This window comes from Mauremys reevesii, unplaced genomic scaffold (assembly GCF_016161935.1).
Source record: "Mauremys reevesii isolate NIE-2019 unplaced genomic scaffold, ASM1616193v1 Contig9, whole genome shotgun sequence".
NCBI lineage: Eukaryota > Metazoa > Chordata > Testudines > Geoemydidae > Mauremys > Mauremys reevesii.
In genome coordinates, this window is record NW_024100906.1 from 951,358 (window position 1) to 978,054 (window position 26,697).

The 26,697-nt window shown below is 52.1% G+C and overlaps 1 protein-coding gene across 1 annotated transcript in view; it reads left to right on the forward strand.

Moving 5' to 3' along the window:
- The first annotated feature begins 6,875 nt into the window (after positions 1 to 6,875).
- Positions 6,876 to 26,697, forward strand: part of LOC120395037 (integrin alpha-D-like) — a 33,137-nt gene continuing 13,315 nt past the window's right edge. The window contains exons 1-15 of the mRNA XM_039519230.1: positions 6,876 to 7,112; positions 13,866 to 13,980; positions 14,122 to 14,225; positions 14,448 to 14,512; positions 15,219 to 15,333; positions 15,783 to 15,913; positions 16,166 to 16,311; positions 16,741 to 16,894; positions 19,689 to 19,839; positions 20,204 to 20,277; positions 20,644 to 20,773; positions 20,929 to 21,077; positions 23,841 to 23,981; positions 24,288 to 24,494; positions 24,801 to 24,931. Coding sequence (XP_039375164.1) covers positions 7,076 to 7,112; positions 13,866 to 13,980; positions 14,122 to 14,225; positions 14,448 to 14,512; positions 15,219 to 15,333; positions 15,783 to 15,913; positions 16,166 to 16,311; positions 16,741 to 16,894; positions 19,689 to 19,839; positions 20,204 to 20,277; positions 20,644 to 20,773; positions 20,929 to 21,077; positions 23,841 to 23,981; positions 24,288 to 24,494; positions 24,801 to 24,931 — 1,850 coding nt within the window. The 5' untranslated portion in view covers positions 6,876 to 7,075. The remainder of the gene's footprint in view (positions 7,113 to 13,865; positions 13,981 to 14,121; positions 14,226 to 14,447; positions 14,513 to 15,218; positions 15,334 to 15,782; positions 15,914 to 16,165; positions 16,312 to 16,740; positions 16,895 to 19,688; positions 19,840 to 20,203; positions 20,278 to 20,643; positions 20,774 to 20,928; positions 21,078 to 23,840; positions 23,982 to 24,287; positions 24,495 to 24,800; positions 24,932 to 26,697) is intronic.

Sequence of the window (26,697 nt, forward strand, 5' to 3'; positions counted from 1 at the left end):
CCCAGTGACTACAGACCATTCCAAAGCTCTCTACCCCTCATTCCAAGCATCAGGGGCATTTCTCTGATCTTGCCTTGTCAAGCATAGAGCTTTGTGTGTGTGTGTGTGTGTACTCACATACAAGAGGAGGGTCTCACACCTTTGTTGTTTCTGCAGACAGACCTCACAGCACATGCCATGGGTTCCTTGCATCTGTTCATTCCCTACCCCACAAGCTCCCTGTGTATCTGTCCCATCCCTCTCAGTCCCATTGCAGCATGCATGAGTGGAAGGCGCTCAGATACGCCCGTGATGAGTGTTGTCCAAGACCCTGTATTGGACAGGGAGCACTTCACCCTCAGATGCCACACCTCAGCATTTCTTCGGGGCAAGTCATCTGCAAGGAGTGAACTTTAGCGTAAAGCCTCTCTCTGCTTCCTGAGCTAAAAGGCCGGATTGCGGGTGTTTAAATGGCCCATTGTAGGGCTCTGTTCCTATTGCAGAAGATTTGGCTGTGGCTGTGCCAGTGTTGCAAACCCATTGTGTAGGCTGAGTGAGACGTTCCAGTGGCCAGCAGAATGTGATGTAGCCTTCTCAGAGTTGGAAAAAGGCTCCTGTGACTGCTCCTGTCTGGGCCGACCCAGGTTCCAAACCCCCTTTCGTATTGGACTCAGGTGGCTTGAGGGCAGCATTGATGCAAAGCACTGGGGAGGGCTGGAGCTTATTACAGCCAAAGTCCAAGTCTGCCAGAGAGAAATGATGGCACCAGCCCAAGGCAGCTCCTGGCAGTGGTAAAATCTATAGAACCTTTTCAGCCCGGTTTGGATGGGAGGGTGTTTCCGATCAGGACAGATCATGCGTCTCTGAAACAGCTCTTTAGACTCAGGAATCCTGAGGGGCGACTTGCTGCGTGGTTAGCAGCACTGCAGAGCTATGATTTCACAGTCTCGCGCAGGGCTGGGCGTGTGTTTAGAGGGCCTTGCTGAGATGTGAACGGCAAGCACTGCCCTACGCAGAGAGCAAGGAACTGGTGCTAGAGGCGGATGAGTGACATTAGTGAGAAGCAGCTGTCTCCTCTCTCTCTCTCTCTATAACTTGCAGAAATGCAAATGTTCCTGACTCACCTGTTGGACCCGTGAAGGGGGGTGTGGGGGGTTGCAGGAGTGGACTCCAGAACAACAGAAAGATTCCCAAATAGAAGACCCTGATATCAGCGTAGACTGGAAAATAATTTGGCAAACACAGCCACTGTGAAAGATAGTTTTTACTGTGGTAAGGCGAGGGGATGCTGTCTGTACACAGCAGGAACACTCCCATCTCCAATGCAATATTTTGTAAGATCAAATCTGAGTTGGTGTGAAAAACATCTTGACAGAAAGTTGCTGTGTCAATATAGAAATACTTAAGACTGTATCATTGGTAATTTGCTAAATTATGGCTTTTCTGAGAGGGGACGGTTTGTTCTGGGTTGGATAAACCCTAATTCAAACTGCCCTTCATTCAGGGTACAAGTAAGAAATGTACATCAATCTCCTTTATGAAATAGCTAGCTGAAACCATAGGAGCCGCTGCTCAAAATGCAGGTCATGAAAGAAAGGCCGGCCAGAAAATGAGCTGTGAGCGGGGGAGGGGTTTTTGGGTGTTCTGTGTGTGAACAGAAGGAAACAGAAGTCAGCAAGGAAACACTAGCCACAGAAGCACTGAAAGCCTGACCCTGACTAAAAGGTGAGAGAGGTTTTGGGCAGAGTGCTAGCTAGAAAAGGGGGTGGGGTGAGGTTTGGTTGAAGTGGGGGTTGGGAGCAAGGAATCTGTCTCCTGCTGTTTGATTCCTGCTGTGTTCAGGGAAACAGGATTGTGTATGTTCTTTGTAAACAAACAGGATTGCATCAAAGGAATATCTGACTCCATCATCAATGTAACCTCAGAGAAAAAACCCACAAGACCCTGAATATTGACTAGCCACTCAATTCAAAGGAGACAACGCTATTTACAAACATGCCCTAAGAAAGGGCTAACAGCTGCCATCAAGTGGGTCTTTGATTTATTGGAAAAGCTGATAGGAGTGTTAAGCACCTTTCTTTCAGACTAAATTAAATGTCCCTTTATGTAGTGAGAGCTAGAAATGGGAAGCCACTGCCCAAGCCAGTAAGCAACAAGGGAAGGCCACTCAGAAGTTTAAACCATGAGGACTGAGGGACTTTGATTCCCAGAAAGATATTGGAGACCCACAAGGATCAACTCGGTCCAGTCCTTTTCGATATCTACATGCAACTGCTATAGTATCAGAGGGGTAGCCGGGTTAGTCTGGATCTGTAAAAGCAGCAAAGAGTCCTGTGGCACCTTATAGACTAACAGACATATTGGAGCATGAGCTTTCGTGGGTGAATACCCACTTCGTCGGATGCATGTAGTGGAAATTTCCAGGGGCAGGTATATATATGCAAGCAAGAAGCAGGCTAGAGATAACGAGGTTATTTCAATCAGGGAGGATGGGGCCCTCTTCTAGCAGTTGAGGTGTGAAAACCGAGGGAGGACCAACTGCTTTTGTAGTTGGCAAACCATTCACAGTCTTTGTTTAATCTTGCAACTGCTATGTGAACTGGTCAGATGGACTCAAGTGTAAGCAATATGCAGATGAGACACAGCTCTACAAACCCTTGGGCACACACCAACACACCACTACCATCAAAAATGGCCTGTGCTTGGACGAGATGGTTAAGAACAGCTGGCTGAAGCTGAACCCAAGCAAGACAAGGGGTGTTGCTGGTGGGCAAAGGAAAGTACTTTGAAGAGTTCACAGCCCTGGCACAGTCTCCTCCAGTTGGACAAGTGCACTCACAATTGGTCAGTTCAGTCCATAGTCTAGGAGAACTCTTGGGTTCCTTGTTGATGCTGATCTCTCACATAGCAGCATCTGCAGGTCACCTTTTCCACCACTGCTGGTTGGCTAGAACACTCCATCCCACCCTGGTGGACAAAGACCTGGCCTTAGTTATACACCTATTCACCACCTCTCAGATACACTACAGTAATGTGATGGACCGTCACCTGGGCATGAAGCCATAGGTGTTTAGGAAAACCCAACTAGTCCAGAACACTGCAGAACATCACTTCCCCGGTATGGGATACTACGTCTGAATGTAACGCGCCCTGTGCTCTCTACACTGGCTTCCCTGAGAATAGACTCAAGTTTGAGACCTCAGGTTTTTATCTTCAGGATGCTCCATTGCCTAGGTCAAGGATATTCATGAGATCCAGGTGCGATCGCAGTCAAGTGGCCATTCATGAGCATATCTGAGGCTGCAGGAATGGATCAATCCACTTTGCATTGTGGAAAGCACCCGCAGGGAAGAGACCAGGATGGAAAGTTCTCCATCAGACTCCCTGGCACCTGCCCCCACAGCTGGGGCATCGGTCTCTCAGGAAGATACATCTCAAAACTTCCCTAGACTATAAAGGAGAGGGGCAAAGTCCTCCAAGGGATTTTTCACCTAAGATGCCAAAGGAGCTGAGCATGTTGGACTTTGTGGGAGATCTTGAGTAGTGGGTGCGCAGCCGTCTAGCTGGAAGGACGCGTGGTAAGAATCTTACTTTGAACCAAAATTGTAGTTTTGTTAAACCTGAGTCACTAGAAAGGAGTTTTCACTTCATTTGCTTGTAACCATTTCTGACTTTATCCCTGACCCCTGAACTCACTTAAAACCTTGCTCATTTTGATGAAATAAACTTGTTTTGCTTTTAGTCTAAATCAGCCGCCAATTAAATAAACATACTGCTGGGCTTTTATCTCTTTAAAGGAGCCAGGGCCTGTATCATAGGTGCTGACTCCACGGGTGCTTAAAAAAAAGTGGGTGCTCAGAAGTGGGGTGGGGTGGGGTGGGGCACCCACCTGGAAAGAAGAATTTGGGGCTGGGGGTATGTTGGGGTCACTTGGCTAGCAGTAACCCAGGCTGGTGGAGACCAGAGTATGGCTGTATTGTAACACGCAGGGGGCTGGAGTCAGAGTTGCTGGCTGGGAGCATCCAGACCGGGAGCTACGGCAGTCAAGCATTTTAAGGCTCTCAAGGTTACAGGACAAGCGATGACACAACTTCTCGCTGGTCTGAATTGCAGCCCAGAAGGTGACAACATCTTGTGCTTATTGACAAGTTACTTTCCCACCGATTAAGGTAGCTCTTGTCCTCTGGTTAGATCTTGCAGATGTTGTCCGGTTCAAAAAGCTGGGATCCAACTGTCCTGAGACTGATGGAGTCTCTCCTCCATATTGGATAACCATTTGGACCATTTCATCTGCTTTTAGGCAGTCTCAGTCTCTAAGCTGGGTGGGGGAGGGGCTCTCTTCTGAGTGCTCTCCCGGGGTGTGTGTGTTTGTCTTTGGAATTCTCCAGCTTGCGTCTAGTCCAGATAGCAAACATCATCTGTTGCCACAGGTGTCCATTGTTCTCATGTTGCTTTTGGGTCCGCTCTCAGCCTCCCCCATCTCCAGTGGTGGGTTTTGCTCCCGGTAGATTGGGGACACAATAGCCGAGTTGTCCCATAGCTCTAAAATTGCTTCCTATACAAACATCTCACAACAATTGGCGAGTTCTTACCTTTCAGCAGAGACCCCCGCGACTCCTTTCGGTGAGATGTTCTTACATGGGACATCAGGGGCTTTGTCATATATATGCCACTATACCCCCCCACCACCCCCAAAACAACAATGGGTCCTGATCTTACACACTAGCTATCTGGTCACCCTAGGAGTAATCTAGCTGCCTGGGTGTCACTGTGTTACAGCTGTTCCAGACCCCCTGTCAGTCCCAGGCCAGGTGTCTCCTTTCCCTTCCTGGCTACAGAGTGTCCTCTGGGTCGGGCAGGGTCTCCTCTGAGGCCACTGCAGGTGGAACCATGCACGGAAATTCGGGGGCCAGAGCCACCAGGAACCATTTTCCTCCCAGCCCCCCAATACCCTAGCTCCTTTCCCGGGGCCTCCCACACCTGGTGTTCCAGCACTTCTTTCTTTGGGACTCCAGCACTGGGTAAATGGACCTCAGGGTGCTCCGGTCTGGGGAGTCCTGTGTTCCTACCTCTTTCTATGGCACTGTGATCCCTTAACCTGAAAACCCTGAAAACCCTCTGTAAAGCCTGCCCCTACTTTACAGAGCTGTCTCACCCAAACACCGGCTTTGTGTAAACGGGGCACTGTGTACATATAGATTTTAAGATCTGTCATGGTGTAGGTGAGGGGGGAATTGATCTCAGAAAGGTGTCGGTCCTGCACATCTTGCAAATCTACAGCCTAAAAAGGATGTGAAATTAATGTGTGAATTTCTCAGCTCAGCCCCCTCACTCTGACTCAAAGGCTGGGCATGAGGAAGCTGGGTTTTTAATGAGACTGAGGATGGATATGACTCATGTGTGAGAGAGAGATGGGGAGAGCTAGAGAGACCCCAGTTAGCAATAGGTGTCTGTGGGTCCTCACTATAAACCTTATTTATCGTCCCCCATCCCTCTCCAAGCTGTCTCCTGCCCTGTCTTGAAACCACTTTGTGCCTCTCTCCCAGGTGAAAGTGGCTCCCTGTCATGCCTGGTGCTGCACGGAGCCTGGCTGAGAGCCGGGGACCCCCGTGGGGCTGGGATGCTGCATGGAGCCCGACTAAGGTCCAGGTCCAAACTATGTGGGTGCTGCGCAGACGCACAGAAAGAGACTACCCTTACCCTAAAGAACTCAGTCTAAGTAGACAGAGGAAGGCTTTTTATCCTTAGCTGGGGAAAACTGAGCCCCAGAGAGATTCAGTAACTTGTGCAATCTCATACAGGGAGTCTGTAGCAGAGCCAGGAGCAGGACCTAGGTTCCTGAGCAGGGCTGCCCAGAGCGGGGGATGGGGGGGGCAAATGGGGCAATTTGCTCCAGGCCCCGGGCCCCACAGGGGCCCCCATGACAATATAGTATTCTATAGTATTGCAACTTTTTTTTATGGAAGGCCCCCCCCCAAAAATTGCTTTGCCCCAGACCCCTGAATCCTCTGGGCGGCCCTGTTCCTGAGTTCAGTTTAATTCCTGAACCACAAGCAGCCTGTCTCTGTAGTGGGCTCGCTGGTCTGTCAAATTTAATTGAGACACAAGCAACAGAAATATGCAGCCTACAGTGGTCAGTAGAGGGTGGTGCTGTTTTTATAGGGGTATCAGGAAACACCATATAGGATTCTGGTGCAGGAAGAGAATTCTCTGTTGCTCTAGGATGGACCCCAAAACGCCCACAGGACAGTGACCCTTCCCCATTCAGGCTGGCAGGATCTGTGTCCTGCTCTTCAGACACCATGTGCCCAGGTTAGGATTGTATCTTTGATGGATGCTCTGAGACAATGTAGACAGCCCCATGCACAGGAAAAGATGGGTTTGAATAGTGCCTGAGCCAGATGTTTTCCCTGCACATTTCCTGCTTTGGGGGATTTCCCCCAATACTGTGTCCCACCCCAAAGGTGGCTGAACGAGCTCCAGGGGAGGGATCCCTGTACAAATGCTCAGCCTGGAAAGCACATTGTTGTTGTTGTTGTTGTTGTTGTTGTGCTGGTTTAGGGGCACTAGGAAATGCATGCGGGTCCCATTGTGTGTTTTTTGAATGGGGAACAGGGTCCTTGCTCTGTGTGTGGTTTTTCCACTTCCCCTTCTGCCATGGCTGGTGCTGGATCACATGTCACAGTATTTTCCCCAAGAATTAAAATTAGAGGGGTGTTTCAATTTACAAAGGATGGGGATGGGAAATGACTAAATTAACAACACCGCATATAATGCATTGACTACTGATGGGGGTGGGGCAGGCCATGGGGAGTTCAGGGTGTATGTGGTTGGTCTTTTTTATCTGCTTTTTCATCTGTCTCCACGTAGCTGCCTACATGTCTGACTAGCTGGGTGTCTCGGTGTAGTTGACTTTTTGTTTTCTCCATTCTGCTCCCTCCCTATAACATCCCTGAGTCCCCTCTCCACCCCCATCAGTGTTTCCTCTCTTTTCAGGTATCACTTCTCTTTCCTCCGCATTCTGTTGCCTCCTCTCCAGGCAGCGTCCTTGAACCTCTCACTCCCTGCTCCACACACACCCCTCACCCAGCACAGGATGGACCCCCTGCCTCTGCTCCTCTACCTGTGCGCAGGTAAGTGCCAGCCAGAGGGACTGGGAAACGCTGGGCTCCTCCACATGGGTGCCCAGCGAGTACCCCTCTGGCAGGGGGATGGGAGCAGCTGGATGGTCAGGACTCCTGGGTCCTATTTCTGGCTGGCTCTGGGGGAGGGGGTGGAGTGGGGTATGGTGGGTTACAACGGGGCACCTGTGCATCAGGACTCCTCCTGGGTTCTCTCCCCAGATCTGGGAGGGGAATGGGGCTCTTGTGGCTTAGAGGAGGGACTGGGGGGGGCTGATCATCAGGACTCCTGGGTTCGGTTCCTTCTGTGTTCTATTCCCCCAGGCTCTCTGGGATGGGAGAAGGTCACAGATGTGACTCCCTTTCTCTGTGGGATATGTGTGCCCGGTAGGATGTGGGGGAGGGTCCGGCAGGTGTGATGTGGATGCAGTGTTTGCAATTGCTCAGTTCTGCTGTAAAACCACAGCCGCTTCCCCCTGCTTCAATGCTACATCTCTTTTGTCTGGGAGGCCTGGACCCATCAGGAAATGAAGAGGGGCTGACTTTGGGGTGGGAGGGGGAAGGGCTGGGCCTGGGAAGGGGGGACAGACTGGAAGATTGGGTCTGAAAAGGGATGAAGGGAAGAATGGGGGAGGCCACCTCAGCTCCTCACCCACCTTCAGCTCCTTTGTCCCCAAGCCCCACCCACCCAGCTCCACAATTCTGCACCCCACTTTGCCCCATATTTCCTCCTCCTACAGCTCTGGGGGAGGGGCCTTTACTACCTCCCAGGCCTGGAGGGGGCAGCTCCCAGGGGATTCTTGGGGAGAGATGGCCACGGTGTGCGTCAGGGATTCACTGTTGCCACTGATGGGCTGTTTGGTGTTTCTTTTATGACATGAGTTTCATGGGTCTCAGTTCTGGCTCCCCCGGCACAAGCTTACCAGGCGACCCTGCATTAACTGATAGACTCGGCAGAGAGACCGAGAACTGCCTGGGCCAAGGAGCTCCCAGGGAGATGCTGCAGCCAATCCTTGGGTGCATAAGAAGGGGAAACTCGAGTAGGATCAGAGAGGTTATTTTACCTCTGTATTTGCCGGTGGTGCAAGTGCTGCTGGACTCCTGGGGCCAGTTCTGGTGCCCACAGTTGAAGAACGAGGTTGATAAATTGGAGAGGGCTCGGAGAACAGCCATGGGAATGATCAAAGCATTAGAAAACCTGCCTGATAGATTGAGCTCCTTGAATCTATCACTATGTAGATTAACAAAGCGATGGCCAAGGGGTGGTGATCTCAGTCTATAAGTACCTGCGTGGGGAACAAATATTTAATAGTGGGCTCTTCCGTCTAGCAGAGGAAGGTCTAACATGAGCCAATGGCTGGAAGCTGAAGCTAGGCAAATTCAGACTGGAAATGAGGTGTAACATTTCTAACACTGAGAATAATTAACCACTGGAACAATTTACCAGGGGTCATGGTGGATTCCCCGTCACGGGCAATTTTATATTAAGATTGGATCTTTTTCTAAATGTTCCAGTCTAGTTCAACCAGGAATTAATTCAGAGAAGCTCTCTGGCTTGAGTTACACAGGAAGTCAGGCTAGATGAACATAGCGGTTTCTTCTGGCGTTCTATTCTGTGAAGGCTGATCTGCCCCTGTGACCTTACAGAAACTCCCCCTTCCCCCGTGAATCTGGGTCAGCAAGAGAGAAATCAAGGGCTTCATTCACCAGTGCTAAGCCCACTCCTTATATTTATTCTTCACATGAAAGTTTCTGCTGCTATGCAAATGAACGATTTGCATAAAATGGCCATCCAGAGCTAGACACAAGGGAAACTTGAATGAGCAGGTGGGTAGGGGCTCATTGTCAGGACTCCTGGGTTCTAGCCCCAGCTCTGGGAGGGGAGTGGGGTCTTGCGCTCACTCTCAGAAAGGTTTTGCAATGAACTTGCTGAGGCTACAGCTAATGATGAGAGGGTAATTAAGACTATTACCGTAGTGTGGTCAGGACATTCCAGATCAACTCCACATTTTCAGTGTGTCAGGGCTGGTGCAACCCATTAGGTGGTCACCCAGGGCGCTAACATTTGGGGGGCATCAACTGCGGCGGCTGGATCTTCGGCCGCCCCAGTCATCGGAGGTATTTCGGGGGCGGGACCTTCTGCCGCCTAGGGCACCAAAAAAGCTGGCGGCGTTCCTGGGTGGCGTATTGTTTAGAGGAAATAGAACAGTAGCGCCGAAGTTGTGACAAGCTGACATGCTCACAAGAGGACATGAAGGACACTTGGACCTGGAGAAATGTCAATGCAGAACCGGAGAGACACTGTACTGGCCACAAATGAGCAATGAGCTAGCGAAATTGTTAAAATGTGTGAAACAGGCCACCAATGCCAACCTAAACAGCGTAAAAGAGGCTATGTTAGTCAGCAATGAACAGTTAAGGGCCTGATCTAAAGTTGGTGTGGATCTATTTGCATACGCAGGTAAGGTCTCTGTTTTGACACTGGATTATAATTCTCATTCTCTGGAGGTTGTTTTATTAGCAAATACTACATGAAAAACCATGGTATAATGCTCATGAAATCCATATTTTGCAGGCATGGAATCTCTGAAGTTATTTTCCCAGCGCTGAGATGCAGCCACCTATGGGGTGGGGCCTGGGGGCTGTTTGTACAGGGATTCCCTCACCCGGCACTGAGATGTGGCCACTTGTTGGGTGTCTCAGGGAGGGGATGGGGGGAGGTGTGACTCTCTCTCCAGCGGGCACGTGGGCTTGGTAAGATGTGGGCTGGGGCTGCGGTTCGTGGGCAGGAAGTGGGCATGGTTGGCACGGTCCTGCTGTAAAGCTGCCACAGCTTCTTCCTGATTCAAAGTCACATCTCCGCTGCCTGTGAAGCTGGGACCTCTCAGGGCACGGGGGAGGTCACACGTTTTGGGGTCTGAGGAAAAGGATGACAGATCTGAGGCTGGAATTGGGGAGTTTGAGGCACATTGGGAGACAGGTCCGAAAAAGGGATGAAGGAAAGATTGGGGGAGCCTGCCCCTTCCCTCTCAGCACCCGCTTTGTCCAGCCAGCCCCACAATTTTCCAACCTCACCCTCCAGCCCCACAATTCTATAACCCACCTTGCCCCACATCTGCTCCTTCTGCAAATCTGGAGGGTCTTTACCTCCTCCCAGCCTGGAGGAGGCCGCTCCAAGGGGACCCTCCATCCCAGGTCTGGGCTTGCAGGGTTGGAGAGAGGAGAAGGGCCAGGGCAGAGGAGAGCAGAGCCACCCTGAGAGGTTATTACATTCCCTACTGCTCTCCCACAATTCCTCTCAGACCTGCTTGCCCCCTGATTGGCTACCCTTCCCCAGGAGGTTAAAGATCAGAGAGGGGTTTCCCCACTCTCCCACTTCTCCCAGCCAGTCCCACGGATGGAGGTGGGGAGTTAGTTAGCTACCCAATGCATTAGGGATTCAGTGTTGCTATCCACTGCCTGTTTCTTGTGTGACATGAATTTGGTGGGTCTCAGCTTCGGTTCCCACAACACAAATTTTACCAATGTGATGCTGTGGCCAAAAGGGCTATTGAGATCCCTGTATGCATGAACAGGGGAATCTCGAGCAGGAATTGAGAGGTTACAGTAGAACATCAGAGTTACAAACTGACCAGTTAACCACACACTTCATTTGAACCAGAAGTACGCACCCAGGCAGCAGCAGAGATAAAAAAAAATCATGCAGTACGGTGCTGTGCTAAAAGTAAACTTCTAAAAATATAAAGAGGAAGCTGCATTTTTCTTCTGCATAGTAAAGTTTCAAAGTTATACTAAGTCAATGTTCAGTTGTAAACTTTTGAAAGAACAACTATGATGTTTTGTTTGAGTTACGAACATTTCAGAGTTACAAACAACCTCCATTCCAGGGGTGTTCATAACTCTGAGGTTCTATTGCATTTTACCTCTGTATTTGGCTCTGCTGTAACAGCTGCTGCAATAGTGAGTCCAGTTCTGGTAACCACAGTTCATGAAGGATGTTGATAAATTGGAGAGGGGTCAGAAAAGAACCACAAGATTAAGGAAAGTGTTGCCGGCTCAAACGGCCCGAGGAGGAGCAACAGCAGGGTTCATTGCCCGGTGTGCGTCGCACTAATTAACACACCAGGGTGGAGAAGCAAACCAAGTTTATTTGAGCCTAAATAAGGTGCCAGGGAGAAAAAGCATTCTCAAATCCTGCACACCCGCGCGCAGGCGGGGTCCCAGCATTTATACCCTAAGCTATTTGTGTAAGCCTTTTGTTTGGTTTTCCCCCTCACCCCTCCCTTCCCAACAGCAGTTACTTTAAACATTACATTTCAGCGTGTTAGAAAAGTTCCCATTCGCATATTTATCTATGGCCTTCACAGCACAGACGCATGCAGATTTTCCTCCCCCTTCTCCCCCTCCTCCCCGCCACTTTTTGCTGTTTCAAACTGTCCTGCAGCTGTAAGCTAAGACAGCTGACAGTTACACATTTTGCTTGCTGTTTGTTTAGCATCTTAGGCTGGTTAAAGTTCACAGCATGGAAGAACTTTGGTTCACTTAGGCCCAAAGTCACAACTTTGGTTTATTTAGGCCTAGGGACACCAACAATTGGATTGGAAAACCTGCACAAGGAGCTCAATCTAGTTAAGGGGTGGCTTAAACCAAGTCTATGAGTACTTCTGAGGAGGACAAATATTTAATAATGGTCTCTTCAATCTAGCAGATAAAGGGCTAACACGATCCAATGGCTGAAAGTTGATGCTAGACAAACAAAGGCCGTGTCTACACTAGTGAGCGTACTGCAGCACAGCCGTACCAATGCAGCTGCACCGATGTAAGATCACTCGTGTAGCTACTCTATACCTACAGGGACGAGCTCTCCGGTCAATGTAATTAAACAACCTCAATGAGTGGTGGTTGTTCTGTCGGTGGGAGAAGCTCTTCTGACGACATAGCGTTCTGCACATTGCCACTTGTGCCAGAAAAACTTATGTCACTCAGGTGGGTGGTTTTTTCACACCCCTGAGTGACATAAGTTTTGCCACCGTAAGTGGTAGTGCGGACCTGGCCTGTGACTGCAAATAAAGCCAACATTTTTAACAGGAAGCTGTGACAAAGTTCCTCCTCTACTTTGGTGGGTCCTGCACTTATTGGCAGATTTGCTCACCTCAGTGATCTTCCCCACAATCTGGGTCAACTCCTCCTGTGTCTGATCAGGAGTTGGGAGGTTTGGGGGGAACCCAGGCCCGCCCTCTACTCCAGGTTCCAGCCCAGGGCCCTGTGGATCGCAGCTGTCTAGAGTGCCTCCTGGTACAGCTGCATGACAGCTACAACTCCCTGGGCTACTTCCCCATGGCCTCCTCCAAACACCTTCTTTATCCTCACCACAGGATCTTCCTCCTGGTGTCTGATAACACTTGTACTCCTTAGTCCTCCAGCAGCACACCCTCTCACTCTCAGCTCCTTGTGCCTCTTTCTCCCAGCTCCTCACACACATTTCCTCTCCCTGACTGGAGTGAGCTCCTTTTTAAACCCAGGTGCCCTGATTAGCCTGCCTTGATTGGCTGCAGGTGATCTAATCAGCCTCTCTGCCTTAATTGGTCTAGCAGGTTCCTGATTACTCTAGTGCAGCCCCTGCTCTGGTCACTCAGGGAACAGAAAACTACTCATCCAGTGACCAGTGTTTTTGTCCTCTACCAGACTCCTGTACCCCACTGGTTTGGGTCTGTCACAAAGCGTAATTCACCATTGGCACAGTTTGCCAAGAGTTGTGGTGGATTCTCCATCACTGGAAATTTTAAATCATGACTGGACATTTTTCTGAAAGATCTGCCATAGTTCAATCAGGAATTAATACAGGGAAGTTCTCTGGCCTGTGTTAACCAGGAGGTCAGACTAGTGGATCACAATGGTCCCTCCTGGCCTTGGTATCTTTGAGTCCATGAAGTCTGATCTGCCCCTTCTCCCCCTACAGGAAGTGCACCCGCTACGGATCAGCATCAGGAAAGCTGATGGAGATAAATCTAGGGCAGGGGTGGCCAACCTGGGTCTCCAGAGCCACATGTGGCTCTTCAGAAATTAATATGCAGCAACTTGTATAGGCACCAACTCCGGGGCTGGAGCTACAGGTGCCAAACTTACAATGTGCCGGGGGGTGCTCACTGCTCAACCCCTGGCTCTGCCACAGTCCCTGCCCCCTCCCCTGAGCCTGCTGTGCCCTCGTTCCCCCTCCCCATCCCCCTAGAGCCTCCTGCATGCCACGAAACAGCTGATTGGGAGGTGCTGGGTGGGAGAGGGAAACACTGATCGGTGGGGCTGCCGGTTGGTGGGAGGTGCTGGGAGGGGGCGGGGGAACTGATGTGGGGGTGCTGATGTATTACTGTGGCTCTTTGGCAATGTACATTGGTAAATTCTGGCTTCTTCTCCGGCTCAGGTTGGGCACCCCTGATCTAGGGCTTCATTCACAAATGCTAGCTCCACTCATATTTATTTTTAAGTGGGAGTGTCTGGCACTATGCAAATGAATGTGGGGAATGATTTGCATAATACAGCCCTTGAGGGCTAGGGAGCAGGTGGTGAGGAGCTGGGAGTCAGGACGCCTGGGTTCTATCCCTGGACTTGGGAGAGAAGTGGGATTTATAGAGTTAGAGCGGGCGAGGTGTGTGTGTGTGTGTGTGTGAAATTCAGTCTTGTAGCCAGAAAGAGCCGGCCCCTCAGCCCCAACCACTGGCCCATTCTCCATAGGGGAAGCGCTAACTGATGACTGTTTAACCCCTGCAGTGCTGGCACCGAGCCGTGGATTCAGCGTGGATGTGGAGGGACCCATCACCTTCCATGAGGCAGCAGCAGGGTTCGGGCAGAGCGTGGTACAGTTCGGGAATGCCAGTGCTGGGGGGTAAGGGCCAAACGTGGGCTCAGGGGCCCACATGACTTGTGCCCAATGCTGAGGGCCTTGTCTGGCTGGGCTGCCCCTCGTAGGACCCACTCCCCTGGGTGTGATGGGGCATCCCCTGACCCCTCTCCTCTCTCCCCACAGGCTGATCGTTGGGGCCCCGCTGCAGATGGGAGACGTGAATGAAACTGGCAAAGTCTACAAGTGCGACCCGGGCTCCAGACGCTGCCAGGAGATCCCCATCCAGAGTAGGGGCACCCTGGGCTGTGGGGCGCTGCAATAGGATTGGGGTGGGAGACAGGACTCCTGGGCTCTGTCCCGATCTGTGGGATGGAGTGGAGTCCAGTGAGGAGAGGTCTAGTGGTTATAGAGGGGGGAGCTGGGAACCAGGAATCCTTGGTTCTATCCTCTGGTCTGGGACGGGAATGGAGTTTATTTGCTCACCCTGGTCTGCATCTCTCCCCTGTCAGGGCCCCCCGATGCCATGAACATGTCCCTTGGTTTGTCTCTGGCTGCTCGAGGCTCCCAGTTCCTGGTAGGTACCACACCCAGGGGAGGTGGGTGCTGGGACTGGGGTCTGACATTGGCTCCCTCATCATTCCAAGGGACAGCTCCCCCCGCAAATCCCACTACTCATGGATGGTAGTAACTGGGCCGTGTCAGCGTGACTGGAGCAATGGTGCAGAGGAGACAACTGGGTGACGTCACTATACGATAACTGCAAAGGCTGTTGGTAACTCCTGTAACTGGAGGGGGGGCACAAGGATGCAGTGGGGAATGGTGGTAGCCAGGTATCCTCACTTTGGCAACAGTGACTGTGAGATGATGTTGTGAGGGATGGAGGCAACTGGCTGATGTTGCCATGGTGACAGTGACTGGAAGGAAGCAGGAAGCTGACGTAGCAGGAAGCATTGTAACTGGGCTGTCGCCATGATGACAGTGACTGTGCATGAACATAGCAGGGAGGGTGGCAACCGGGTGACATTGACATGGCAACAGTGACTGGATGCTGCCATAGCAGGGAGGATGGGAACCAGGTGATGCCCCCGTGTGATATTCCATCTCCCCTCTGGGAGTTCGGTGCTGGGTCCTGGGGTCCTGTCTGCCCCAAGGGGGTCCCCTGCCCTGGCAGGGCCTTTCTCTGCATATCCATGTGTGGAGCAGATCCCTGGCCTTCTTCCCCACCCTCAGTGCTCTGTTCAGAGGGGCACCTACTGACCCTGTACCTTCTTGTGCCCCAGGCATGTGGCCCCACGGTGCACCGGGCCTGCGGGGAGAACATGTACGTCAATGGCTACTGCTTCCTTCTGGACCAGAGCCTCCGGCAGCTCCGGCACATCCCAGACACCCATCCAGGTGAGGGGTGACACAGGAGTGTGGGGGGGGGACCTACACTCTGGGGTCACGGGTGGGTACAAGGGCCATGGGAAGGTGGAGGGGAGATGGGCCAATGAGTCTGATATGGGGTGGGATAGCAGGCTAGATGGGCCCATTGGTTTTATTCAGGATGTCAGTAGGAGCTGGGAGTCAAGAATCCTGGGTTCTGTCCCAGCTCTGGGAGGCGAGTGAGGTGTATTTTTTCCATCCCAGTGTATGTCATGCTCTACTCTCAGGACCCCTCAATGACAGGGACGGGATGATATTGCGACAGAGAGGCCCTTTGGTCTGATCCGGGGTTGCAGGGAGGGGGCAGGATATCGGGTTAGATGAACCCATTGGTCTGGTCTAGCTCTTTCTATTGAGTTTTCTCCATGTTTGTGGAGTTGAGTCAGGAGTCGGACATATTTCTTTCCTATCCCCACCAGAGTGTCCCAAATATGTCACAGACATAGCACTCCTCGTTGATGGCTCAGGCAGCATTGCACGTGAGGATTTTCCAAAGATGAAGAGGTTTGTCTCTGAGATCATGAAGCATTTCCGATACACCGACACGCAGGTAATGGGCAGAGGCTGAACCCTGACTACTTACCCTGCCCCTTGCAGTCAGTGCTGACCCCAGTGTGGCACTAGGGGGCGCAGTGCTGCAGGGAGCAGAAATAGATTTTGCATCCAAAACCAGGAAAAAATTCCCACAGAACCAGCTACATCCCGACCGCCTGCCCCAGACCTTAACTGAGTCTGATACCTACTCTTCTAACCTTCCACCCCGGTATTGTTTTTCTCTCTTCTCCCCTGCCTCCTTCTGTAGTTTGCCCTCATGCAGTACTCAAACGAATTTAGAGAGCACTTCGACTTCTCACAGTACAGGAGGAGTCGCGACCCTGATCAACTTCTCCAGGGGGTTGAGCAGCTTCGTGGAACGACGTACACGGCCAGCGCCATCCAGGAAGTGGTGTAGGTGTTGCCCTCCTCCCAGTGCTGACTCCACAGGGAATGGGCTGCAAGGACATGCAAGCTAAGGGACAGGGACTCAGAACTCCTGGGTTCTATCCCCAGCCGTGGGAGGGGACTAGTAGTTACAGCAGGTCGCATCAGTACTCTTGGTCTCTGTCCCCAACTCTGGGAGGGAAGTGGGCACTAGTAGGTTAGAGCAGGGTGGGGATGATGGGAGCAAGGACTCCACTGCAAACTCTGAGCCTCTGATGCTGTGTGACTTTAAGCAAGGAATGGCCCCTCCCTGTGCCTCAGTTTCCCCTTCAGTAAAATGGGGACACGACAGTGACCTCCTTTGTAAAGCACTTTGAGATCTGCAGTGCCAAAGCAGTGGACGAGCACTAGGTGCTGTTATGTATCAATAACCCTTCCACCACCACTCTTTTCCAGGCGGAAGCTGTTCACCTCTAGGAGAGGCGCTCGGGATGAGGCCACCAAGGTTCTCATTGTGATCACGGATGGGAAGAAATACAATGATCCGCTTTCTTATTCAGCCACCATCCCCGAGGCTGAGAGAGCTGGAATCATCCGTTACGCCATCGGGGTGAGCCATGGCTGTGCGGAGAACTAGTATGGATCTGAGCCCATGTCCACATTCCCATGAGATAAGGAAGAAGAACTGATCCCGGGTTGTAACTGGGTCAATGTGTGACATTATAGGAGAGCTGGAGCTCCTCTGTTGTTCAGGTTGAGCAGAGCTTTCTGGTTAAAGGTTGGGTTTTCTGCCTGCCCTACGGTCCATGTGCTGACTCAGATTGCCATGAAATTTGGAATTCCTTATGGGGACACAGGTTAGAATTAGTGGTCCAAATTTGGGGTCGCTTGAACAAGGAGCTCCTGACATTCAGCCCCCCCAGTTAAACAGCAAAATCACCTGTTTCTAATAAAGTCTTTGCTGCACACACCTGGGGCTCAAACAACGACTCTGATCCTCCCCAAACTGGTGTCAGTCGCTTGATACTTATCTCCGTTAAACCCCTGAGCCAAAGAGATTGAAATGAGCATCAGCCTCAAGATAAAGGGCAAGTCTATGTGACAAACTTAAGTCAACTTAAGTTATGTTTTCACACAGCCACCACAGTAATTATATCATTTTTTCATGTCCACACTATCCTCCTCCTGTCACCAATGTGCGTCCTCACCAGGGGCACTTGTACCAATTTAACTGTCAGCGTGGGGCATGGTGGGGCACTGACAGCTGAATCCCCAGGGTCTGGGGCCAACAGCTGGTGCCCCCAGGCAATATAAGGAACGCAGTGCCCATACGGACACTGCACCGACCTGACTACATTGAACTAAGCACACTGGCCCTGGCGGACGTGGAGTTATGCAGTCCATGTGGTGGACAAGTTACATGGGTGGGAGCTACATTTCAGTGTAGCCGCTTACAGAGTTAGGTTGACATAAGCTGCCTTTCATCAACAAACTTGGGTTTAGAGTCATAGATTCCCAAGCCAGAAGGGACTTTTGTGATCATCTAGTCTGAGCTCCCATGTAGCACAGGCCAGAGAACTGTCCTACATAATCCCTGCTGGAACCAGAGCAGATCTTTTAGAAAACCAGCCAGTAAAAATTGCCAGGGATGGAGAATCCACTGTGGCCCGTGGTGAGCTGCTCCAATGGTTAATTCCCCTCACGGTTAAACCTGACACCTTCTTTCCAGTCTGAATGGGTGTAAATTCTGCTTCCAGCCACTGGACCTTATTTGACCTTTGTCTGCTGCTTACATCGGGCCCAGCGACTGGGAGGTGCCTGACTCCACAGCTGAACCGACTGCACGCAACCCACCCAGACTAGCGCAGTGGTCCCACCCCTCCACTCCTTGCCCTGAGGCGTCCCCCAGAGACATTGCCCAAACTCACCCTTCACTACGCCCTGGAGATTGAGTTATCTAGGGCAGGGGTGGGCAAACTTTTTGGCCCAAGGGCCACATTGGGGTTGCAAAACAGTATGGAGGGCCAGGTAGGGAAGACTGTGCCCCCTCCCAAACAGCCTGCTCCCACCCCTTATCCACCCCCTCCCACTTCCTGCCCCCTGACTGCCCCCCTAAGAACCTCCAAACCCCTCCAACCCCTCGGCTCCTGGTCCCCAACCGACCCCCCTCCATCCACCCCCCCACCCCCTGACCACCCCTTCCAGGACCCCTGCCCCTGACCGCCCCTTCCAGGACCCTACCCTTATCCATCTCCCCTGCCCCTTTCGGAATGTGGCCCCACAAACATGGGCGGAGGACTCAACAGGAGCAGGGGCAGCCGCACAGCCAGAGAGAAGCGGCGATTTCCCCTTCAAATGGCCTCTTCTCTCTGGCCGGCTGCGTGGCCTCCCAGTGCTCCCCGTGAGTCCTCCGCCTGCGTTCCCTGCGCTCCCGCCATCTGCACCGCCCGCCTGCATATGATTTCAGTGCAGCCAGTGTTGAGTTGCCCAAGTGCCCGGCCCTGGGTCCCCCTGTTGTTGGGGGGCCTTTGCCAGGGCACCCTGTGTTCACTTGTAAATCTGCCCCTGCACCGCGCCACCCTGCCCCGGAGCCAGCCAGGATGCCGTGCTGCCAGCACAGCAAGCTGAGGCTGCGGGGGAGGAAGGACAGCCGGGGAGGGGCCGGGGCCAGCTGGGAGCTCAGGGGCTGGGCAGGATGGCCCCGCAGGCCAGATGTGGCTCGCGGTCCGTAATTTGCCCACCTCTGCCCTATCCACACCCCCGCCCTCTGACCACCACCCTGAACTCCTCTGCCCTCTATCCAACCCCCCCTGTCCCCTGCCCCCTTACAACACTGCCTGGAGCACCGCTGGCTGGCAGCGCTACAGCCACGCAGCCGCCGCCACCATGCAGCACAGAGACTGGGTCAGGCCGGGCTCCGCAGCTCGCTGCCCCAGGAGCTCGCAGCCCTGCCGCCCAGAGCATTGCGCCAGCGGCGGAGCGAGCGAGCTGAGGCTGCGGGGGATGGGGGATAGCAAGGGAGGGGCCAAGGGTGAGCCTCCTGGGTCAGGAGCTCGGGGGCCGGGCAGGACAGTCCCGCGGGCCGGATGTGGCTCGCGGGCCGTAGTTTGCCCACTCCTGATCTAGGGCCTCAGAGTGCTATCGCTCTCTATGGCAAGAAGACCCCAGTGCCCGCTGCTGATACCACCGACACAACTCAGTGCTGAAATGAGGCAGGCTTCATAACTCCAGGATGCAGTGACCCCTCACCCCCCACTCACCGGAATGGCACATGGTGCTGGCTGAGCCGTGTCTCCCTAGGGCCCAGCAGGGTTCGGGGAGAGGGAGGGTGTTGGTTCAGGGCTCCTGGCTCTGACTGACACTGATGCCCTGGTCTCCCCTGTACCTCCCTCTAATCTATGAAGGTCGGCGAGGCTTTCTCCAGCGATGCTGCCCAACAGGAGCTCCATGTGATCGCCTCTGAGCCCACTGACGAGCACGTCTTCCAGGTGGACAATTTTGACGCCCTCCAGGGCATCCGGAGCCAGCTGCAGGAGAAGATCTTCCCCATTGAAGGTACCAGAGCTGGGGGAGAGGCCGCACCGGCCCCTTGGACACTAGAAATGGGTTTTCAGGGCCGAGATGGGACGGGGAGCTGCTGGGAATCCAGAGCTCACATAGAACATTTGGGGCCTTTCTTTCCTTATCCAACATGTATCTATTAATCTACCTCCATAAATGCCCCTGATGCTTTTCTCATCCGGCAGGGGACTGGCTGGCTCAAGGGGTTGAGGAATGGGATATGGGGCCTTTTCTCTAAGGGGCCCTGGATCCAATCCAGCCTCGAGTTGGGGAGAAGGGCTGGCTCAGGGAATGGGACATGAGGCCTTTACCGTCTGTGATGGTCTCTCCCATGTCTGTCTGTCTGTCTCTGCCCCAGGCACCCAGTCCCAGAACGGCAGCTCCTTCCAACTGGAGATGGCTCAGGAAGGATTCAGCTCCCTGCTGTCCTCTGTGAGTGACGCCTGGCCGCAGGGCATGTCCCACACTGCCGTGTGCTGGGGCCCTGACTGCGCTTTCAAGCTAAGAAGGAGCTGGTTGGCTTAGTGCTTGCAGGGGAGACAACCCTTTACTAGCCTAGAGTGCTGTGGGAGCAGTGCAGGGGGCACCCTCCCCTCCCCTCCCACTCAGGGCAGGCACTAGCAAGTGGTGTGGGGGCCCAGTAGGGGATAATCACTCCCCTGGCTGTCAGCACCGACCCCAGTGTCCCAGCACGTTACTAGGGGGTGCTGTGCTGCAGGTTCTGGCCTTGTCTAGTAAATACATTCTGCGCTGTCTGTTTCCTGTAATCAGTCCCCTTTGCCGTGTGTGTCGGTTTAGGATGGGCCTGTGCTGGGAGCGGTGGGAGCCTATGACTGGTCCGGTGGGATATACCTGTACGGGAGCGGCAGGAAGCCGAGCTTCATCAACGTATCCACAACCTCCACTGACATGAATGATGCTTACCTCGGTAAGAACAAACCCACCGAGCTTCCTTTTCCTATTTAAACAACCCCTGTGCCCCACCCCAGAGGTGGCTGCATCTCAGTTCTGGGAAAGTTCTGTGCAGCACTGTTGTATGGCTGTTTCCCATCTCACCTCCCCACGTCTCTCTCTTCCTTTGAGGTTATTCGTCTCAGGTCATCACAGCCAATGGGCAGAGCAGCTATGTGGTCGGGGCCCCTCGCTACCAACACACCGGCAAAGTCGTCCTGTTCAGCCAAGATACCAAGGGCGGGGAATGGACACCCAGATCGGAGGTGTTGGGAGAGCAGGTATGGGGAGCTTTACTGATAATATGGAGTGTGAGTGTGAAAGAGATAGGGCTGGAGGAAGCCTGTAAGATTTTGACATCGTGTAATATTTGTGTTTTGGCTTCAACTTCAGGAAAAATTCCGTCAAAGAACCTAAGGCAGGGGATAAACTTGACTGGTTTAGGGAATTGCACCGCAGCTGACATTCAGCATCTCTCCAATATTCCACTTCTGTTACCTTCACTTACAGTCTAGACAGAACTCATGAGACGGATACAGACAGAGGCCCGTATATACCAATGGACTTAGGCGTTGTGATGCTGCAGGGAGGCACCTACCCCTGCCAGCAATCCACGAAGGGGGGGAAGATAGGCGCTCTTCCTCCTAGCCCACATATTGGGCCTCATCCAGTAGGCATGCTCAGAGCCACTAAGATCTTCACAAACCAGCCAGAGGAGAAGCTGGGGGTTAGAGTCCTCACCTAGGGCATGGACAACCCCTGGTCTGAGTCCCTGCTTTGTGTGATGAGGAAGAAAGCTTTAATCAGGGCTCTGCCATCTCTCAGGGAGTGCCCTGACCATGGGGCCAAAGGGTGGTGGTTGTGATTTGCAACATTCTACAGCCCAACTGATATTTAATTAGTCAATTAAAGTGGAACAACTTTAACAGGAGAGACTGAGGGAGCCCACAGCTGAGGGGTTAGGGCACTGACCTAAGAAATAGCAGACCCCTATTCAACTCCTTCTCCTCTGACCACAGTTATCAGATGGTGCCCAGCAGGTGGAGCAGCCCCTATCTTCCCCCAGTTTGTGGATCATGCTGGGGTGTGGTGTGAAATGGGCAACTGGCTGCTTAGAGTAAGACAGCAGTGCACATTCCCTGCCCTTGAGTCAGCAACATAAGGAGCTTCTACTGCAAAAATTTAGGCACCAACTCAGGTTAGGCACCTATAGGGGTCAGCAGCAGCCAGACAGAGGTTTTGTGGATCACAATGGCACCTAAGTCTGGGGGTTAGGCACATAAGTCCCTTTGTGGATCTGGGCCAGAGAGACTCAGACAAGGGAAATAACATTACTAGTGATATTAACAGTGTCTGGAAAGGATCACACTACACTAACAAAGTGAATTTCTCTAAGCTCCAAATGCCTATACATTCCAGCTGAACAGAGCTTATAACAGTGACTCAGTCAGTGAATAAATTTTACTCGTGCTAGCACAACCTCTAAAAAGAATTGCACCACAACTAGCATTCAGCATCTCTCCAAGATCTAACTGCCTATACATTACAGTGATAGCGCCACCTGCTGTGCAGCAGGAGGGTGAGTCTAAGGATGGAATGAGCATTGGGACAGAATCCTTAGTCCCATAGGGTGAGAAGGGTCCCAGTGGGAGAAGAAGCAGGCGGTGACTAAATTGAAGGGGTGACTTATCTGCCTCTCCAGATTGGCTCGTATTTTGTGGCAGCAACATAAGGAGCTTCTGCTGCAAAAACTTAGGCACTGTTGCTGGCACAGAGTGCCCGAGGACAGCAACAGTGGGGGTTCGTTGCCCGGTGTGCTTTGCTCCAATAAACACACCAAGGTGGAGAAGTATCAGAGGGGTAGCCGTGTTAGTCTGGATCTGTAAAAGCAACAAAGAATCCTGTGGCACCTTATAGACTAACAGACGTTTTGCAGCATGAGCTTTCGTGGGTGAATACCCACTTCTTCGGATGCAAGCAAGGTGGAGAAGCAGACAAAGTTTATTTGAGATCTCAAAGCGGTGCCAGGAGACAGACATGTCTCAAATCAAGCACCCGGCTACAAGCAGCTTTTCTCTTTTTATACATAACTTTAGCTAAGCCTCTTCTATCCCCCCCACTCCTCCTCTCTCCCCACCTTTCATTCCCATGTAGCAGATACACTTTGCAGTAGCAATTACATTAAGCAGTTAAGTCATACTTGGCGGCAACCAATCTAGCTCATTAGTAACTCTTCTGTGAACCGTTATCTTGTCTTACTTTCTTTGATCTGTTATTTTGCCCCTTAGCCAGGAGCAAGCAGGCCTCATTATAGCAGGCCTCATTATTACCTTCTGGTACAGGTGTTGCAACTGATAACCATTCTCTGTTGCTGGCCTGTTAGGTTGATTAAAGTTCAAACATGGAAAGGCTTTGGTCAGACATGGAGTGACTTTAGTTCATTCAGGCCTAGTACAGGAAGGCTTTATTGACACTTACGGTTTTCCATCCTCCTGAGTTACCTAGGGTTATGCCTAATGACACCAACAGCACCAAGTCAGATTATGCACCTATAGGGGTCAGCAGCCGCCACGCAGAGGTTTTGTGGATCACAGTGTAAGCTAAGTCTGGGGGTTAGGCACATAAGTCCCTTTGTGGATCTGGGCCAGAGAAACTCGGGCAAGGAAAATAATATTCCTAGTTATATTAACAGTGTCTGAAAAGGATCACATTACACTAACAAAGTGAATTTCTCCAAGATCTAACTGCCTATACATTCCAGCTGAACAGAGCTTATAACAGTGACTCAGTCAGGGAATAAATTTTACTCGTGCTAGAACAACCTCTGAAAAGAATTGCACCACAACTAGCATTCAGCATCTCTCCAAGATCTAACTGCCTATACATTACAGTGATAGCGTCACCTGCTGTGCAGCGGGAGGGTGAGTCTAAGGATGGAATGAGTATTGGGACTGAATCCTTATCCCCATAGGGTGAGAAGGGTCCCATTGGGAGAAGAAGGAGGAAGTGACTAAATTGAAGGGGTGACTTATCTGCCTCTCCAGATTGGCTCGTATTTTGGGGGTACACTGTGCGCTGTGGACCTCGACAGAGATGGGAACACGGACCTGGTTCTAATCGGAGCCCCCATGTACTATACACCTCTGACTGGAGGGCAGGTCTCGGTCTGCCTGATTCACTGGTCGGTAAGAAAGATGATGGAGCCTGGGGGAAGATGGATGGCCTGGGGTTCTTCTTGCCTGCACTGCCATGGGGTTGTGATGCTGGGAAAATTAGCATGGCAGTAGCAGGTGTGGTGCTCCAGGGAGCAGGATGGGGGGATCATTAGAGAATGCTATTCCTTGCCAGTCAGTGATGGCCCCGATGCCCCAGAGCGGCACCAAAGGCCGTTATGCTGCAGAGAGAGGGAAAAGGGGGTCAGTAGGGGGCACTCTCTGCTGGCTGTCAGTGTTGACCCTTTCCCCATGTGTCTCTTTGGATGGGGCCTGCAGGGGACGATGAAGATCTGCAGCAAGACACTGCAAGGACAGACGGGGCAGGCATTCGGGCGCTTTGGGACCAGCATGTCTGAAATCGGGGACATCAGTGGGGACGGACGGACGGACGTGGCCATCGGGGCCCCCATGGAGAACGACAATCGCGGGGCCTTGTACATCTTCCATGGGGAAAAGGGAGGCCTCAGTCCCCAGTACAGACAGGTGAGCCCAGCTCCTGCGGGGAGGGGTCACCACAGATCCTGAAAGAGACATCATGGGGCCCCACCGCCCCCTAGTGCCTATTAGCCTGTAGCTGCCACTTTCCCTTCCCTCACCCTCTGCTGCCCCCTAGTGACCATTATACAGCACAGCCGCCCCTTCCCCACCCCTCACCCTCCGCTGCCCCCTAGTGCCCATTATACAGTACAGCCGCCCCTTCCCCACCCCTCACCCTCTGCTGCCCCCTAGTGCCCATTATACAGTACAGCTGCTTCTTACCCGCCCCTTACTGCTCTCTCTGCCCCACAGCGCATAGAGGGGTCGCTGTTCCCCAGCAGGCTGCACTACTTTGGCCAGGCCATCAGTGGCGGGACAGACCTGACGGGGGATGGACTCCCAGACATCGCGGTGGGAGCACAAGGGCAGGTCCTGCTGCTGAGGTGAGTTACTCTGTTGTTGCACTGCTCCACATTACAGTCTCAGGCCTTGTCTACACTACAGAGTTGTTTTGGTAGAAGTTATGTCAATGATCAAGAAGCGCTATAATTTCATCGCTATTCCATGTTCACACTATGCTCCTAGTGTCGGCAGAGCACGTCCACACTTGGTGCTCTAGGACTGAGAGTGAGAGCAGTGCACTGTGTGGGTATCTATTCTAGTATGCAACTCGCCACATACTGCAACTAGAAGTTATGGGAAGGCGGAGTGGATCACAGCACCTCATGTGTGCTAGCTCAATGTCCCATGATGCTTTATTTTCTGTCCCAGCATTCCATGGTCTTCTGACCACTTTTAACACCCCTTGTTGATTGTGTGCCCGCCATCTCTGTGTGAAAGGATGGATCCTGCAATGCTCTCTACTGTTGTGGTCACTGTTGTGAACACATTACGGCTGGTCGTGGAGTATATCATGAGCACCCAATCTGAACAGGAATCAGTGTTGCCTGACCTGCTGCGTGCCATGGAAAGAAGCAACACCAGGTTACTTTTGGCATTCATGGAGCAGCTGAACAAGGTGGACCATCACTTTGGGGCTCAGGAAAGAAGCACTGAGTGGTGGGATCGCATCGTAATACAGATCTGGGTTGATGAGCAGTGGCTGCAGAACTTCCGGATGCAGAAAGCCACCTCCTTGGAACTGTGCGCAGAGCTTGCCCAAGCACTGTGGTGCAAGGACACCAAAATGAGAGCAGCCCTCTCAGTGGAGAAGCGCGTGGCGATTGCTGTGTGGAAACTGACGACGCCAGGCTGCTACCAGTCACTCGCGAATCAGTATGGAGTCAGGAAGTCAGCCATGGGTGCTGTGTTAACACAAGAGTGCAGGGTCATTAATCGCATCCTGCTATGAAGGACCATCACTCTTGGCCACGTGCATGAAATAGTGGATGGCTTTGCGGATGTGGGATTCCCAAACTGCAACAAGGTGCATATTCCAATTTTGGCCTCGGACCATCTTACAATGGAGTACATCAATAGAAAAGGGTACTTCTCCGTAGTATTGCAGGCACTTGTTGATCACTGTAGACATTTCACTGACATCAGCACAGGTGGTCCAGGAACGTGCATGATGCACGCATCTTGAAGAACACTCATCTGTACAGAAAGCTGCAAGCAGGGACTTCCTTTCCACACCAGAAGATTCCAGTGGGGGATGTTGAAATGCCCATAGTGATTCTAGGAGACCCTGCTTATCCCATGGCTCAGGAAGCCTTACTCGGGAAACCTGTACGGCAGCAAGGAGCACTTCAACAATAGGCTGAGTAGATGTAGAATGACCCTGGAATGTGCTTTGGCAGATTAAAAGCGTGCTGGCGATGCCTTTATGGCAGGTTAGATCTAAATGAGATGACAATTTCAATGGTCATAGCTGACTGCTGCACACTCCATAATCTTTGTGAGGCTAAGGGTGAAAAGATTCCCCTGGGGTGGAGTGCTGAAGCAGATCAGCTGGCTGCTGATTTTGAGCAGCCTGGTACCAGGGCTATTAGAGGGGCACTATGAGGTGAGGGGGGGCAATTTGAATCAGGGAGGCTTTGAGGCAAGATTTTGAGATTGCAAACCAGTAATGTGTATTTCTATACAGCAAGATGCCATGCTTCATTTAACTCAGTTATCTTATTTGGCCTCACACTTGTGATTCCTCACTGGGACTTGTAGTAAGCAAAGGATTAGAATGCATGTATACGTTACTAGCAGCAACAATCAC